This window comes from Brugia malayi (genome assembly GCF_000002995.4).
Source record: "Brugia malayi strain FR3 genome assembly, contig: Bm_v4_ChrX_scaffold_001, whole genome shotgun sequence".
Taxonomy (NCBI): domain Eukaryota; kingdom Metazoa; phylum Nematoda; class Chromadorea; order Rhabditida; family Onchocercidae; genus Brugia; species Brugia malayi.
The window spans coordinates 12,017,268-12,034,571 of record NW_025062479.1 but is presented as its reverse complement, the minus strand read 5'-3'; the positions used below and the strand labels follow the sequence as shown (position 1 = coordinate 12,034,571).

The window sequence follows — 17,304 nt, the reverse complement described above, 5'->3', positions numbered from 1 at the left end:
AAAACCCCAAATACACATATAATAATGACGTATCACATCGCTACTTATTTTGGAGTATTTTGAGTTTTTGAAAGTCGTTCAAATCCTTTTTTTGGCAATATGTGAAATAAGCCAGTGAGATGCAACACATTTTAAATTCTTTCCTTGCGACACTCATTTCATAAAGACATAGCAGAACAAGTTCCTTATGCCAAAATCTCATAAATTTTTGAGAAAAAGAAATGGCTTTAAAAATATCGATCCGTTGTCGATTCCTTGTCATGAAAACCAGTGATAGAACTTTATGATTTTCAGTAAAGTCATTGTTGCTAACGTCATTGCAGTCCTCTAGCATCATCTAACACTGCGAAAGTATTTAGTTGAGAGTGAGTATCGGAAAGCCTCACTGATTAATCTAGCCATCAGCTATATCTCTTCCCTAGTGCTAATACTTCTTAACAACTTTTTTTGAAAAACTTTAGGTTCGAAAACATTTCAACTGCATTTTCTCTAGATTATCTCTTCTCCCTTAAAACAATCGGCAATGTAAGGTGGAACGCAAATTTTAGAGCTATGTTTCATTTCAAACTGCTATTTTGACGTTGAGAGTAATACACAACAAGGTCTTTTAGGCTTTTTTCACCCTAACGTTCCGTCTTCTGTTTACAAACTAAAGTATGTGTTTTACTAGTTTATGCATTCATTCGCCGTTACATTTTAAAAATTTCTTTCATTACTGTTTTCATTGTGTCTATTAAACATCACAAAACATATTCCATTTGTTTTTTCATTTTGAAGTAAGTTTGCTCATTTTGAGCTGCCAAAGCTGTGGGTCAAAAACAGGAAGAAAGGGTAAATTTTTGGAAGTTGTTACTATGCGGAAGCTTTTCTTTATTGCTAATATTTCATTCATAACTGGCATACAGTTAAATTTGATCGATGCTCATAACATTGTGTAGTTTTTATACCCACATTTTGAGAGTTTTGGAATTTCTTCTTCCGTAGGATAAAGTGCTTGCAGCAGGAAATCCAGGTATCCTTATAAAACTGTTTGTAAGGATAAGCCTTATAGAACCGACTAACATTCCTAGGACTTCCTAAAATTAAACGATCATAAAATGTTGTCAAAACAGTATGTATTTTTTATATTCATTCCTTTATGCGTACGGTGTATATGTGTGTGCATGTTAAACGAATCAAACAAAATATCTTCATACATCATTAGTAAAGTTGATGAATCGTAAACATTTATCGCTTTTTTAGATCCTGAAAATCGAAACTTAAGATTCTAAAGATCCAACTAATAGATGATATGTGATATGAAAATTTCCATTCAACGGATTCTAAAAATTAAATAAGGAAAAATATGTAAAATCGTGATGAATACAATCATAAAGTTACATAGTAATTTAGGCCAAAGAATTCGTCTCCTGTCTTCGGCGTCTTTTTGTAGTAATTTTGTCTCCTCTTATAAAAATTTTCGACTAGTTTGCAAAGAATGATTCAAAGAATGACTCTAGCATCAAACAGTTTTGATTCTACGACACTTATAGACTTACATAATCTGCATTCTAAAATATAGTTCTGTAGATAAAAAATAGTTTAAAATGTTCAAGACTGAAAATTTTATGATAATCATATCGAAATCCACAAAATCCAAGTAGAAACACATTGCTTGGCTGTATATTACATGGAATACTCACTAAATCACATGAATAATTAGAATCATTGGACCGACACATTTTATTTAAAAGCGCTGCAACCAAAGCGCTCTTTGGTTGCAGTATGATTTTTATTTTTCCAAATTGAGATGTTTTAAACATTAATGATTCTTACAGAAAATGGCAACACAACCCGAATCAACTCCGATTCCGCAACGTATTGTTTCATCTTCCACACAACTGACAACAGTGCCGATTGCGCCATTTGCGGAACCAGCTGAAGCAAACGCAGCAGTACAAAATGACGATGATCTGGGTCCTCTAAAGGAAATATCAGTTCGTAGGAGACATTTCTCAAAAGTTCGATCAGATTCCATAATTCCAACCGAAGGTCATGAGGGCATTCTAATTGCTCCAAAGCTTTATAAAGGACAATCGATTGCTGTCTACACAAGTGGTGGTGATGCTTCTGGTTTGTGATTATAAAACATATTGATAATATTTAATCGTCCTTAGTGTCACTAATAATTCTTGATCAAATATTATGGAAAAATATCTGCATGAAAATTGATCTTCCAGAAATGGATGTTGTGCAAATTACAAATTTGAAAAAAAATTGCAGGAATGAACAGTGCAGTGCGATCAGTTGTCCGGATGGGCCTTTACCTTGGTTGTCGAGTATATTTCATTTATGAAGGTTACCAAGGTATGGTGGATGGTGGTGAATATATCAAGGAAGCTGAATGGGATTCTGTATCAGACATCATCCAAAGAGGCGGTTTGTTGTTTATTGATAAAACCTATTGTGTGTTTTACGATTTTCTTTCTGTGTTGATCATAAAATCATTCTTAATTCAAAAGTATACCTTTAAGGTACAATAATTGGCTCGGCTCGCTGCAAAGATTTTCGTGAACGTCCAGGTCGACTTCGTGCTGCTGAAAATCTCATCAAAAAGCAAATTACTCATTTAGTGTGCATTGGAGGTATCATCTCATCTCACTTTTCAAGTTGCAAAATTTGATGGTCAAATTATCTTCAAAGCTTTGTCGTTACATGAAATTCCGATCAGAGGTTTTATAGTTCAGTAATAACAGGAACTTACAACTGAACAGATTCATTTTTTAATAAGTGAACTTAACATGCAGGTGATGGCTCGCTAACGGGTGCAAATTTATTCCGTCAAGAATGGCCAAGTTTGATTCAAGAATTGTTTGCATCTGGAAAAATAAGTCAACAAGAAAGTGAATCGTGCAAAAGTATTCAAGTGAAAAGCTTGCAGATTTATAATTTTTCTTTTTGTAATTTAAACTGATAACATCCAAATCGCAAAACATTCTGTCTTTCTCTGCTGGATAACAAGTTTTTTCTCTTAGTCCACTTTTAAACATCCATTTTTTTTTTTTGAAAAAGATAGGAATTTTCAGGGAGAAAGAGAAACTATGCACATTAAAAATTTTTCTTTTCCAGATTGTTGGCCTTGTGGGTTCCATTGATAATGATTTTTGTGGGACCGATATGACGATTGGTACCGATACTGCGCTTCAACGAATTATTGATGCTATCGATTCTGTAGTGTCAACTGCGCACAGCCATCAACGTACTTTTGTCATTGAGGTGACATATTGTTCTTTATAAGAACTGAGTGATAAATTACAGGAGCAAGTCAAAAGTAAAATCAAAGAAGATTTTTCCTTTTTGCCCGCATCAATTTTACAATACATATTCGCTAACTATGCTTAATTCCCACTTGTACCTTATTACGTATTCTTTACCAATGGAGATATTTTTTAATTTCACTGTCTCTTATTTCTAAAATTTATTTATTCTAAAAGTGAAGTATAAAATGTTTAAAGGTGATGGGCCGGCATTGTGGTTATCTGGCACTTGTAGCTGCATTAGCATCGGAAGCAGATTTCTGTTTTATTCCTGAATGGCCGGTACCGGTAGATTGGCCAATAGTGTTGTGTCATAAATTACAAGTAATGCGACAGGAAGGATCACGGTTGAATATTATCATAGTTGCCGAAGGGGCACTGGATCGAGATGGTAAGGCTATTACAGCCAGTCAGGTAGGTAATCTTTATTGAAAGGAACTACCATTAGCAAAAAAATTCAAGTTAGGCTATCTGTTGCTTAATCCATAAGTCTTGTGATTCTTTGAAAAAACTTAAAAATGAAGTGAAATTCTGTAATATTCCAGTTTTTGAACAAGAGGAATTCAGGTACAAGATGTAATAAAAGAGAAGCTGCATTATGATACACGTGTAACCGTGCTAGGTCACGTCCAACGTGGTGGAAGTCCATCAGCTTTTGATCGACTTCTTGGATGTCGAATGGGTGCTGAAGCTGTGCTTGCACTCATGGAAATGACTCCGGCATCAGAACCCTGTGTAGTGTCCATCGATGGTAATGCTATTGTTCGAGTACCGCTCATGCAATGTGTTCATCGTACCCAAGCAGTTAGTCTTCAGCTACTAAAATAGATTATTATAAAAACTTTTGGACTTACCTTATGATAAATTTTTAACTATGATTTGTTCATAAATCTAGCAAATATCGTCAGCTCTTCCAGTTTTACAATTCTGTTTAGCAAATCAAAAAAAAAAAAAAAAACGAATAAGAAATAAATACATCTGTAGGTTCAAAAAGCGATGGAAACGCACGACTGGGACACAGCCGTGAAACTACGGGGACGAAGCTTTCAGAGAAACCTGGAAACTTATCGTCTATTAACAAAATTAGAACCCAAAAGCAATATGCCATCGAATGAGTCATCATCATACAACGTCGCAGTCATAAATGTTGGAGCACCTGCTGGAGGTTTTATCTTATGTTTTATTGATACATTTATGCTATTATATTTATTGAATACTTCCCATACTGTCTGTTCTTTTGCATTATCTGACATGGAACAAGTCTCGTACTGCTTATTCGCCAATTACATTAAGGATAAATCGAACTTTCAAATCGTCACTAATTTGATGAATCTTGCTGATGTAGTTTATTTTGTAGCGAATAATGATGAGCTGTTGAAATTATAACATTGTAAAATTGCAAATGGAACATGAGATTTACAGGAATGAATGCAGTAGTGCGTTCATTCGTTCGCATGGGTATTTATCGTCGCTGTAAAGTGTATGGTGTTAAAAATTCATTTGAAGGGCTAGCAAACGGGGATCTAAAAGTAAGGCTTTTTTTTCATTAACGAAAATCTGATTCGCTTTAATAAACTTTGCTGAAATTATCTTTATGCATCCAGGAAATGTCGTGGAAAGATGTAAATGGTTGGGTCATGTATGGTGGGTCATTCTTGGGTACTCAGAAACAACTACCGGATAAAAATATGGACCAAGTTGCAGCAACATTAGAAAAATTCAAAATTCATGGATTATTGATTGTCGGAGGTTTCGAGGTACTTTTTAATCATTCGATTTCTGGAGGGAAAGAACTGACTGCTTATTGTATTTGGTGGAAGAAATTTTGATATGATATGACAGTTGCTATAAAATAACAAATTTGATGAAATTAACGGAAAAATGAAGAATAAAATTAGTATTTCAGGGATAGATTTTCAATTCAGAAATGACAGAAATGGATTTTCTGTCAGCAAGTATATGAAATCAGTTCATTCTAGTTGAAAATCAAAACTAAGAAAAAAGTTAATATTTCAGGCTTATCACTCCTGCTTGATGCTTTCACATGCTCGTAGCCAATATTCATCACTTCGTATCCCACTTTGCGTAATACCTTGTACTATCAGTAATAACGTACCCGGTACATCGATTTCTTTGGGTTCCGACACTGCAGTTAATGAAATCTGTGCAGTGATTGATAAAATTAAGCAGTCTGCAACGGGTACCAAAAAACGCGTATTTATTGTGGAAACAATGGGCGGATTTTGTGGATATTTGGCGACTCTTTCAGCTCTTGCATCAGGAGCTGATAATGCTTATATATTTGAAGAGAAGTTCAATGTCAGCGATATCATTGAAGATGTTAAGGTATTTTTTTAATATATCGTTTCTCCATTCTATATTTTGTCCGTCAAAATATTTGTTAGAGAAATAACTAAGCAAGTTTATAGAGCAAGTTGTCATTTCTCAAGATAATATAAAATACAATCCACAAATTTCATTGCACCTAAGTTTACATTGTTTCACTTTAATTGGGAAAAATCTAAAATAATTAGTTTTTTTAAACAAATTTATATCGGTGTGATTCGATTTGTTCTTGAGGTTATTGCCCGAAAAATGCGCACTGGTGTACAACGGTATCTTATTGTTCGTTGTGAATTGGCTAACAAGAATTATACTACACAATTTGTTAATCAACTTTTTTCGGAAGAGGGCAGAGGACAGTTCTCAACAAGGTAGCTGAGAAATGCCTTACATCATGTGAAGTATTTTATATGTGGGCCACTGGTTTAAAAGTTGTTCTATTCGCTATAAGCCATATTATGAAAATTAAAAAAAGACAAAGCCAACTTCAGTTTGCGAATATCAGTGTAAAAATTGGATTTATAAAGTGAATATACGTCACTAAGCAGGGCGAGCATAGCAGCTGATGGATCGTCATCCATTTACAACTTTATATTTACAAATAAACATTTATATTGTTTAAAAAAAGGCTGTTTCAAGGAATGGAGATTTTGTTACAGAATCAATGTGCTAGGACATGCGCAACAGGGTGGTAATCCAGCGCCATTTGATCGTAACATGGGTACGAAACTTGCTGCAAACGCTCTAGAATTTATTTTAGTTCAAGCAAAGAAGTACATTGATTTGTCAAGTGGAATAACTAGTGCAACTGCTGCAGACAGCGCTACACTTCTCGGTCTAAAGGTAGTTTGTTCAAAATTACGAAATTACTAAGCAATCTTTAAAATATATGTTAAGAAGCAAAACTTTGTTCCAGGATCGAAGAATGGTATTTACACCAGTTGAAGAATTGGCTCAAGAGACCGATTTTGAGCATCGCTTACCGAAAGATCAGTGGTGGATGAGACTACGGCCTCTGTTGAGAATATTGGCTAAGCATGATTCCACTTATGAAACAGAAGCGTTTGCAGTTACAGATGTCGAGAATGAACTCGACTAAGTGCCTCGTGCCACATCTCATTGATATACAACATGTAATTCAGTAAGGAAATGCATTATCTGGACTTCTTATACTTTTCAAAAACTCTTCATACCTGATAGATCCCAGAAATATTCTAAATGTATATCATTCAACGTGTGGTCTCCGTAAAAGTATCGGTTATTTTAATGTTTTGTTTTCTTTTCGTTTTTTCTTATAGTTCCAGCAGTCCAGTTTTACTGTTCGTAATTTTTGTTTATCAGTGAATCTAACAAACATTTAGCAGTTTACATTAGCTATGCTAATAATAAATTTATTCAACAATTCAGATATTACTCTGTAATTGCGCATCTAATTACATTTACGTTATTTCAAATAAATATAAAAACTGAAATTTATAGATTCTTATTATTTAGGTAAGTCTCATTTTTGCATTTATGGATGAAAATGTGAAATATATGCGTTGACGAGTGATAAAACGAATCGTCAAAATTTATCAAGAAATAAAAAAAAAATGGAAGCAAAACCAATCAAAAGTTGAGACATTGTGGAATACAGTTCATAAATTTCGTCATGTCACATAGCTTAAGAACGATTATTTTATTGAAATACAGTATTTCTTTGATAAAACGGTAGTGTGAACAAAATTTAGCGTACTTAAAATAAGTTAAAGTGAAGTAACAAGTATCAAAATTGTCTAACACTGTATTCAATTGTGATTCGAGACTGGAGTATACAAATGTGGAAAGAATAGATAAAATTTGTTTGAGTTTTCATGTGATGAGCGAGTTTCAAAGCAATTCAGTTTTAGGAAGGTTTCAAGTTTGAAAAATGAATTTAGGATTTTAATTGTTTGTACGATTTTTTCAAAGAGTACCGGACTTTTACTGACCAAAACTGAGTATGAAAGGAAATTTATTTCGTCTTCAAGTTTCGAATGTTCGTGCAAGTTCTATATCAACAGTTGCTGGTCTATTTTTGATACCAATATGCTCCATAAAACAACTCTTGATATTTTCGAAGCGTTCATAGCAGGGTAGATAGGAAAAGTCTAGTTTCGTCACATTTCCAGGTCGCTGTAAAGTGATAAAATCCCATCATTTATTTTGAAATTCAGAGTATTATATTGGGCTGGAGCATAAATTAGACTCGAAATCCTAAAATTTTTCAGAGATAAAATTGATACTTGGTCGCAAAATGTGAGACATTTCCTTCCAGCAAATGTTGTTGCAACATCGTTACGTATGCAGCATTCTGTATGATCCAGTCCACCGGCAGCACAATACGATATATCAGCTAATGCTGACAGTGGACATTTATCAAAATGAAGATACATGGCCTAAATCTAGAACTAGTAAATTTTTAATACCATCAAAGCTTTCATTGATAATGAATCATTTGAACTGTCACATTTTATAGTTTCGGAGTTCCTTGAGAAATGAAATATGCAAAAATGTGATTCAACAGACATGATTTTTAAATTTAAATCATTACCTGCAAAGTATTTTTTGTATACGTAGCATATGAACACTTTTCTAAGCAACTATCCGGAAGCTGTTGATAAAGACAGCATTCATAGAACTGTTCATTAGTCATTTGTTCAGCGTTTATTTCTTGGCGCTACAAGGAAGGAAAATAAAGAAATTGATTACAATTTATATAATAATTTCACATTCTAACTCTTTCGCAGAAAGCGCTCTTTCAGTGAAAAATTAGAATTGCTCATTTTTAATACAACCTTTTGAGTGATGATCACTTAATGATGACGTGAAAGAATACCAAACACGGCTACATCTTAATCATCTAGAGAAAAAAAAAAAAAAACTTGATTTGGGGAATTTTTTAAGAAAAAAGGATTAATTACAGATTTTGGTTTATTATTAAAATTAAGAAGTTCAGTACCATTTGAAAAATACATTTTTGAGTAGTTGTAGTAATTAAAAAATTCCCTATCGAGAATGTTTATATTTACATCAATTACTCAGCTACAAATTTTCATAATTTTAAAGATACTTTTGCAGCAGGGGAAGAAGCTACCGCATTAATAGCATCATCTGTGTGCTTGTCGTTTATCACATCATCAACTATTTTCGAGGATCGTGCACGTGCTCTGGAGTAACAGCCGTATTGGCCGCAAGCATATCCAGGAGAACAACCGCCAGAACATACAGGAACCACCGGTTGTGTGCAACCGTAACCACCATCACAAACTCCAGATGAAAAACATCCTCTGCTGATATCAATGCATACGTACAGGGCAATAACGCTTAGCATACCTCTGCTCATTGCGACTTTGGTTTAGAAGCTTGATCTTAACAAAGCACTGCAGTAAGTATGTCGTTTAGACAACAGTTCACGGTTTAAAACGTTGAAGAAATTACTCTATCTAAACGCTTTACTACTTGATGTTATTTAAAAATCCTTCCAGTCAGCTAGATCCCAATTTTCAATGCAGTAATCAAGTGTGTATTATATTTGTTATTAATCCGAAAATCTATAAAATGAAGATGTTTTTTTTTTTTTTTTTTTTATGAAATCTGTTTTTATCAAAACTTTAGTTGAATATCCAGAACAAACGGGAAAAACAAGGATGCTAAGGTAGATGAGTTTTTCCTTTAAAGACCATAGAGAAGAGCTGCAGTAGAAATATTTCTCTACGATATTGGGTAGAAATATTTCTCTACGATGTTGAAGAAGTAAATGATTTATGTGATAAAATTTTTGGAGCTTATATACAGAATATGAATCTCCTCCCACTACCTATCAAACTAACCATGGAAGTTTTATCAAATAGCTAGTATAATTCATTTGAATCACACGTATGACAGTGAAGTCTACACAAAATGGACCAGAAAATGGGAAAAGAAGACGACGAGATAGATCCGGTTCTATTTTGCTATTAACTTGCTTTTTTACTGCTTTCTTTTTCAGCTTTTTTACTGATTTAATCGACCTTGCTGACGATGACTCGGATTCACATTGCCAACGGCATTCCAGGATTCACCCCTTTTCGTTCCACTTAACAGTCTAGCAAAACTTTTTCTCCCACTGCTCATTCACCACTTGAAACTTTTATTAACAACGTCGAGATAGGAAGATCATGAGAGGAATTTAACATCTGAGATTGATACACCACATAAATATTTGAAAGTTTTTAATTTTTCATCTGGGTAGCTGATATGCTGTGCTAGAGTAGTTAAATTTGTCATCATATACAGCAGAATTGAGTTGAGATACAATCATATGACATGTGTTTCGGAAGTATTTGAGAATCGTTTTTAATAATAGTTAATAATGCTGGGGAATTTTGAAGTTTTTAAGAGATAACGTTCTAAGAAAACATCTCAAAAGAGAAGTATTGCGAATCCCACCATTGCCTAAAACTTGGCTAAGTTAAAAGACGGTAGTTTTTGAAATTCTTATTATTGAAGCACTGCAAATTTGCATGTAGGCAGAGAATAGGAATGAACTTCTTTTGCTATCAATCATCATGGAAAAAGTTGCGGCAAAGCTCAGCTCTTGTATTACCTGGTACCGCAGTTAAATGGTTAACTGGTAGTATGGGGGATTTGGTCTTCTACTGAAAATCTAGATCGAGATAATGCCATGATGCTTGTATCATTTTCGATTCGCTATAATTATATCATAACCATTAATTTTATTCAGCTAGTTTAGAATTGGTACCAGTTCGGAAAAACTCGTCTTCTCTTCATCCCCCATATTTTCCTTCACTATTCATTGGATTGTAAAACAAAAAGATGAATAATCCAACAACTCGTTTCTCATCAGATTTCGAAAATGAAATTTTCCAGCTTTGTGTAACTTTCGTATGTATTATTTGGGAAAGATGATTTTCCTTTAGACTTTGAGCTACCTACTTATTAGAATTCTTCTCTATTTAGATCTTTAACTTTCACAACTCATTTGATTTATTGGAAAAAACACGGACATATGTTTCAGGAACTACAAGGACAAATTATCTCCATCAGCAATGATTTGCGAGAAATTTCTCTGAAAATTAACGATCAGCTTATTTTATTTGACTGGACACTTTACATTCCAAATGTACAAAATTTCTTGAAAGTAAAACAATTTACTCGTTTTTTCAGTTTATACAAAAAAGTAAAAATTGATGTAAATTCTTTGGGGTAAAAGTGAACCGTCATCAGAAAAGAATCAACTATCTTTTTAAATTCCAATTCATGATTTTCCAATTCCGATTCCAACTCCAACACACAATTTATCCGACAAAGTCAGTATTAAGCAAATTCTGAATCATGCAGCAAATTTAACTCTCTACACAATGTGGACAACAATTCCTTTTTTTGACTTACAAATTCGCATGGCCATCAATAATTCTGCATAAATTATTTTATTATTAACTTTTTATTGAAGAGTACTTGAAATTTTTGATATCAATAACCTAACAGTAACAACAAAGAACGAACTGTTGGAAACAAAAACCATAATAGTTTATAAGCATTCCCACAAACAGACTAAAGTTTCCAGTACAAACAGGGCTATAACTGGCAAGCTGGGCAGCAAGCAACAGTCCATATCCCATTTCAGCTGTAGCAGACTAATTAATAACACATCCAACTATTCCGACATCTAAAACGTATTTTATGACGAAGTTTATCACATAGCGGGATCAAAACTTCGACCACACACCAGACGTTCCGCACATCTATCATCTTCAGAAATAGTCCCTTTAATTTTCTGGAAGGGACTCCCAAACATAATCCCGCATGAAAGACCCAACCCACACCATGATCCCTGATCATGTTACTATCCAGCAGTTTCATGCCTTTCGCAATACTATCTTTCCCGCACTCTCTTCACTTCCGTCGTTCTTTCATTCTCCTCTTTCTGTCCCATAACCATTATGCAACGTTGGGACTATTGTAGAGTTTGGATGACGTGTGTGTCACGTGTGATATCCTTTGACCATTGTGATACATGCATTACTCTTCTAAGCCTCTTCTTTCTACTCCACTTCGTTTTGCTTAGTATTTACTAAGATGATAATAGTTTGGCATGAAGAATTCTAACACCAGCAAGTAAAAGTAAATCAATTTAACTAGCAGTGCCCCTATCTGGAAGTAGTCTTTCAAATGACCAGGTTAACCAGAGGAAACTAATCCAGTTTACAGTTTGCTCGTTGACAATTAATCATGTAAGTTACAGAATAGAAGTAGTAGAGCGGTAATTTTTGGCTAACACAGGTCTTTTTTTATATCTTTTCTTCAAGTTATCTAAAATTCACATCATCTACGTAATTTTTGTTGCTGATATGTAATGACATTTGTTGTTATTAGCTGCTGACGAATTTAGTATCCGGGAAGGAAATTCTGGAGAAATATGATGATGTCGTTGTGGAAAAACTTTTTTGCTTTACAAGTTATCTCCGCTTTAGTTGATAGTACTCAATTGCTTTCCGGCGATGTTACAATTTCTGTAGAACGAGTGATTGACATATCAACACAGGTACCTGTTTTCAACTTGATTTTAATTTTGATTTGTTTTTTTCGAGCTCACCAGTCATTCAGTGCAACATTGCTTCCAGTATATAGCATGAACATACGCTAGACTATCAGCAGCATTTTTACAACAAAGTTTTATAATGTTAAAGAACTTCCGCATTCAGTCCATTAGCTGATTATAGCCTTTTTTATTGAAACGATTACATCTGAATAATTTTAATTGACAAAAAAATCACAGACAAGAACTTGCTTTTTCCGCTAGAGTAGTTTACATAAAAGCTTAATTGTTGCTGCCAATATATATGAGTTTTTCTTGCAGGTAGTAAAAGTAACGGATAAATATGAAGTAACAAATGATGGTGGGAAGGAAATCAGCAGTTTCGAACATTTAGTCCATGAAAAGGAATATTTACGACTCGCGTACATTTCTGCAACTGTTTCGAAAAAAGATACGAAATTGAAAATGTCGGATATCAAACATGAAAAGGGCAGTATAAAAAAAGGATTTGTGGCCTACGAGGTTTTCATTCCATTTTTCTAAAATTTCCAGTGTTTGGATGTTATATGCTGCTAGTTGTTATGTGCTATGAAAAGTAACTAAGGAAAGAAAGTGCCCTAAATTGTGTTTATAGATTGAATTCCAAAATGCTCTTCCACCGAACGGCAAAATTTTTATTACTGTGGAGTATCAACTAACAGAATATTTGGAATTACATCCAAAGAGGATCACTCAGGCGGAATCCCAGTAGGTTTTCATTAAGTTGTTAAGCTTCTTGTTTTTTCGAAGAACTGTTTTCTTACTCGCATAACTGAATTTTACTGTGTGTTGTTTGTTGAAACCGAAAAAATTGTTACACATTTTCAAAAATAATCTGTAGTATGCGTCAGTTTGGTTGGTGGTGGATAAGGCCTTCAGTATAGTACCGATCACTTTAAATGAACTTTGACGTTTACTTTAGAGAAAAGTTTTTTATGCGACATAATTGATTTTTTTTTTTAAATTAGGTTTGCTGTTTACAAAGGAAATGCCCATGTTCCAAGTATATATCCAGTAAAGCAAGAGAAAACTGTGATACTTCTACCTAGCGGAAGACTTGAATCTCACACAACAGTTTTACCAACATCAGTTGATAATGGCAAAATAACCTATGGTCCATATATAAATCAGAAACCGTATGCAGTGGTAAGACTTTTAGTTACATATAACGAATTTTCGAAATCGAAACATTAAAATCACCTTTTCTGGTTAGAACAACTTTTTTTTTGAACTGTAAACTTTGTTTGAGGCGGAAATTATTGTGCACTGTGAAAACAACACTCCGTTCGTTGTAGCAACTGATGTTGTCAGAGTGATTGAAGTTTCACATTGGGGTAATATTGCTGTGGAAGAAGCGATCAGTGTTATCCATAAAGGAGCAGAGTTAAAGGTATTTTGATTTGGTTCAAATTTTCATACTGAAGATGTTGTAATATCTTTTAATATTCATTTTTCAGGGTTCATTTTCTCGTCTTGATTTTCAAATGGATCGAAGGGGCAGTAAAAGACCAATAGTAACTCAATATAAGGTATGTATTTTCCCAGTGTTTGTCCTTACATACTTTAACTTAATTCAAGGGATTAATTGCAGACTTTGTTACCAGCATCGGCGAAGGATATTTATTATCGAGATGAAATTGGCAATATTTCTACTTCAGCTGTGCGAAAAATGCCAGATGTTGTTGAATTAATTGTACAGCCGCGTTTTCCATTGTTTGGTGGATGGAAGACGGATTACGTACTCGGTTACAATGTTCCAGCTTACCAGTATCTTTATTCATCAGGCAATAAATTTGCACTGAAGATGCGTATTGTCGATCATCTGTTCGACGACGCTGTTATTGAAAACTTGAAGCTGAAAATTATATTACCAGAAGGTAGCAAGTAAGTGTTTACACTTCTTATTTTAGTTCTAATTTTATTTTGATTCCCGATTTTTAGTTGCATTCAAATGACTAAAGTTGTTATAACTCTTCACCAAATATTTTTTTGCAGGAATTTTAAATTGACAACACCATATCCAGTGACGAGACTTCCGGATGAGTTGCATTTCACATACTTGGACACCACTGGCCGTCCTGTTATCACAGTCGAAAAGGATAACCTCGTTGACTTTCATATTCAAATGTTCACTGTATGTTTTTTATTCGGGTATTTTTCCGAAGATTTCGTAGCTATGCCATGAATCATAATGGGACGGAAATACAAGTCGACATGCTTTACATTGATTGAAGTAATGTAGTTTTGCTTCATATGTTAGTTATCACAATATGATTTTGCAGTTACACTACGAATTTGACCGCATGCAGCTTTGGAGAGAACCATTCCTTGCTTGTGCTGCCTTTGCAGCCCTGTTTATTGCAGTCATCATATATGTCCGACTGGATTTCACAATCTCACCTGTAAATTGTTCACTTTCAGTGGTTTTTATTTGTGGCTTTCTTGTGTTTGGGATTTATTTGTTTAGTTCCACTGATCCTTTTCCAGAAACTCTCGTGTAAAAATGTCTTCCTAGTCGTAGCCTAAATGAATGACATTTACAATTCCTTGATCAGTTATGGTCTATACTTATTGTTTAAAGTTTTTGCTGTTAAGTAACAAAGTGTCTTTCCCCACTTTCGTGTACTTTATCTCTATATTATTTCTCTTCCAACATCTTGTTAATGCAAGCCCAAAATTAAGTACTGTACTTTTCTATATGCATTTTGAGGACGTTGCAACAGAAAGTCGCTTGCAAGCGCAGGGACAGGTGGAACAACTAACGGACCTACATGCTGATAGATTAAAAATTTATGACCATTTCACGGATGCTGTAAACAAATTCAAAAACAATAAGGTCTTGTTTGCCTCCTGATGTTCTTTAAACATATAAGAAAAGTAGAGGCGGCAGTTTTATAGCTTATTTCATACTATACTGTTTTATAGCTTAGAAGAAGCTGTTGCAATTTCAGGATCTGGCTGCATTTACAACAGCAAGAAAAAAGGCAGAAAATGATCTGAAAAATGTTGGACACGCTATCAGTGATCTGCAAAGCGAATTGAAATCTACAAACGCTGATATATCTGACAAGGTATTTCCTTATTTTCGTTTCACGCAATTACCGCATTTGAAGAGATAGTGGAGTATATATCATATTAATTTATAGCTGTTTAAAGGAAGTTGTAATAATTTTAGATTTTTTATTGATTTATTCACCAGAATATTATGTGTTATTCCTTATACGTGGTAAGGAATGGAAGTTGTGTCCTTCTAGCAAGTAAACACAAAATAATTCAAACCAATTAGTATTTTTGAATTATAGCTGTAGTGATCGAGTCGTTATTTAATTTCAGCTGAACGAGGTCAGTAAAGTCCACAAGCTAACGATGGATCTTATAAACAATTATTTAGGGCAGGTAAGATTTAATCTTTTGAAATAAATCTAAACTGCCATCACTGTTATGTTTTTGTTGCTAATAGTACTTTTGTTTTGTTGATAATGTGTTTTTTCGGTCCTTGTGAATAAAGCAAGAAAATTAAGTACATTAGAATGTTACATCATGGTAAGACGTAAAATGAAACCTAGAATTTGAAACTACATTATCTACCGTCGGTACATTAATAATAGAAAAATAGCAAAACTTCCCTAACAGATTTTATCTCCGGAATTTTGAAACGCCAAGGAAATACTTTTCAAAACAGTGTCATACAGGCTTTACTGTATGTGCTGTAGTGCGTAAATTTTCATATAAAGTTTTACTTTGTGAGTCTCTAAGTGATCCTGTTGATTTCGTGGGAATCTAACATTTGGAGTTTTAATATTTCCCTTGCGCCAGTTCCCAAGTTGTCGCTCATTCAAACGGTTGACTTTAACTAGCGTATTAACGCTCTTCGAAGTATCTGCCCCATTAAATTTCGAGAAGGAACAGTTATGGTTAGTTTACTGGAGAAAATTTCTTAAGAAATACGTGACATAAAATAATGAAAGACTTTCCTCCTTTTTATGAAAATTTAAAATGTGTATAATTTTAGACGGAGCGCTTCGTTAAAGGACAACTTTCTAAAGTGGCTTTCGCCGATGCAGAGAAGTCATATGCACAGAAGCTGAACGAAGCAAAGGAGAGAATGGATTCTGTAATTTATGCCTTGTAGGTAACATTATATGTGCGGATTATGATGAAAACATTTTAAAGTTCAGATTAGGTATCGTGAGCGATGTAACTGGTAAATTCATTTGAACTAAGCACTAATTTCGGAAAAAAAACCTTTCTCCAATGTTAGCTACATCACAGATTACTACTCATTTTAAAAAATGTTGCTGAGTCACACGATATGTTTGTTGCTCCTTTTTATCCTGACTGAAATGTGAAGAAATGTTGCGGTATAGCTAATAATATAACATGGGTCTTTGTTGTATTTTCTGTTATCAGTTATTTTCCATTTCATTTGTTAAATTATTAGCCTTTCTTTTCGTAGACTACATTAACGGTTTCCTAATTTTTTATGGATATTTATTAAGACTGTGTCTGATTTTAGCTTGTTATTTTCATTAAAATCAAACGACAAATAACTCAATTAGCTTGGCATATTCACTAGCACAATTTCTGGAATCTTACAGGAATAATTTGATAACTCAAAATTTTGAAAACATTTTTCTTTACCAGATGTAAATTGAACTTTTGTTTCACTAAACATGAGTTTGAAAGTATGTTGTTAAAACAGATTTAGAATCCAATTTTACCACTTTTTTGTTACTATATTTGATGAATTGTAAGAGCATAAATTTTATTAAATGTTGAATAATTATTTGCTTTTATTTACTTGCATATGCTATGCACGTATGGTTCTTTGCAGATTTTCTGCTTGTAGTAGAGTGTAAGCGTTTGGTGACTCTCAAACTTTTCAGAATAATCCATTGCATTTTTTTTTTTAATATTTTCTGGAATGCAGTCATTTATAACTTTCCAGTATTAATTTGCAGTTTACACGGTTAGTCTCTGGCAGTTGTGTATATTTTTTCATTTCTGATATTATAAGACTTTGATGTTGTAAAGTTGGAAGTTTTCTTTGCGATGTAGGAATGTTGT

General features: G+C 33.8%; 3 protein-coding genes across 5 annotated transcripts; 2 read left to right on the top strand and 1 right to left on the bottom strand.

Moving 5' to 3' along the window:
- Window positions 1-1,820: 1,820 nt before the first annotated feature.
- Window positions 1,821-6,738, top strand: Bm8557 (Uncharacterized protein; the record flags this gene model as incomplete). Of its 2 annotated transcripts, XM_001897654.1 has the most annotated exons (14): window positions 1,821-2,112; window positions 2,263-2,418; window positions 2,514-2,624; window positions 2,787-2,905; window positions 3,109-3,255; window positions 3,495-3,710; window positions 3,864-4,100; window positions 4,281-4,461; window positions 4,719-4,825; window positions 4,901-5,053; window positions 5,313-5,642; window positions 5,877-6,010; window positions 6,299-6,482; window positions 6,556-6,738. In XM_001897654.1, the coding sequence occupies 14 exons, from the start codon at window positions 1,821-1,823 to the stop codon at window positions 6,736-6,738; spliced, it is 2,550 nt and encodes an 849-aa protein (XP_001897689.1). The 2 variants fall into 2 exon arrangements, with proteins under 2 accessions (XP_001897689.1, XP_042930492.1); XM_043074558.1 differs by lacking the exons at window positions 1,821-2,112; window positions 2,263-2,418; window positions 2,514-2,624; window positions 2,787-2,905; window positions 3,109-3,255 and having other exon boundaries at window positions 3,498-3,710.
- Window positions 6,739-7,643: 905 nt separating this feature from the next.
- Bm2710 (Uncharacterized protein) lies at window positions 7,644-9,003 on the bottom strand (the record flags this gene model as incomplete). The annotated part of the gene is made up of 4 exons (XM_001897655.1): window positions 7,644-7,793; window positions 7,904-8,056; window positions 8,212-8,337; window positions 8,731-9,003. The coding sequence occupies 4 exons, from the start codon at window positions 9,001-9,003 to the stop codon at window positions 7,644-7,646; spliced, it is 702 nt and encodes a 233-aa protein (XP_001897690.1).
- A 3,075-nt stretch (window positions 9,004-12,078) lies between these two features.
- Bma-ribo-1 (Uncharacterized protein) lies at window positions 12,079-16,369 on the top strand (the record flags this gene model as incomplete). 2 transcript variants are annotated; one of them, XM_001897656.2, is made up of 13 exons in its annotated part: window positions 12,079-12,204; window positions 12,520-12,720; window positions 12,833-12,945; window positions 13,206-13,383; window positions 13,487-13,627; window positions 13,695-13,766; window positions 13,829-14,121; window positions 14,233-14,371; window positions 14,520-14,639; window positions 14,948-15,073; window positions 15,189-15,308; window positions 15,571-15,633; window positions 16,250-16,369. In XM_001897656.2, the coding sequence occupies 13 exons, from the start codon at window positions 12,079-12,081 to the stop codon at window positions 16,367-16,369; spliced, it is 1,812 nt and encodes a 603-aa protein (XP_001897691.2). The 2 variants fall into 2 exon arrangements, with proteins under 2 accessions (XP_001897691.2, XP_042930491.1); XM_043074557.1 differs by lacking the exon at window positions 12,079-12,204 and having other exon boundaries at window positions 12,664-12,720.
- Window positions 16,370-17,304: the final 935 nt, after the last annotated feature.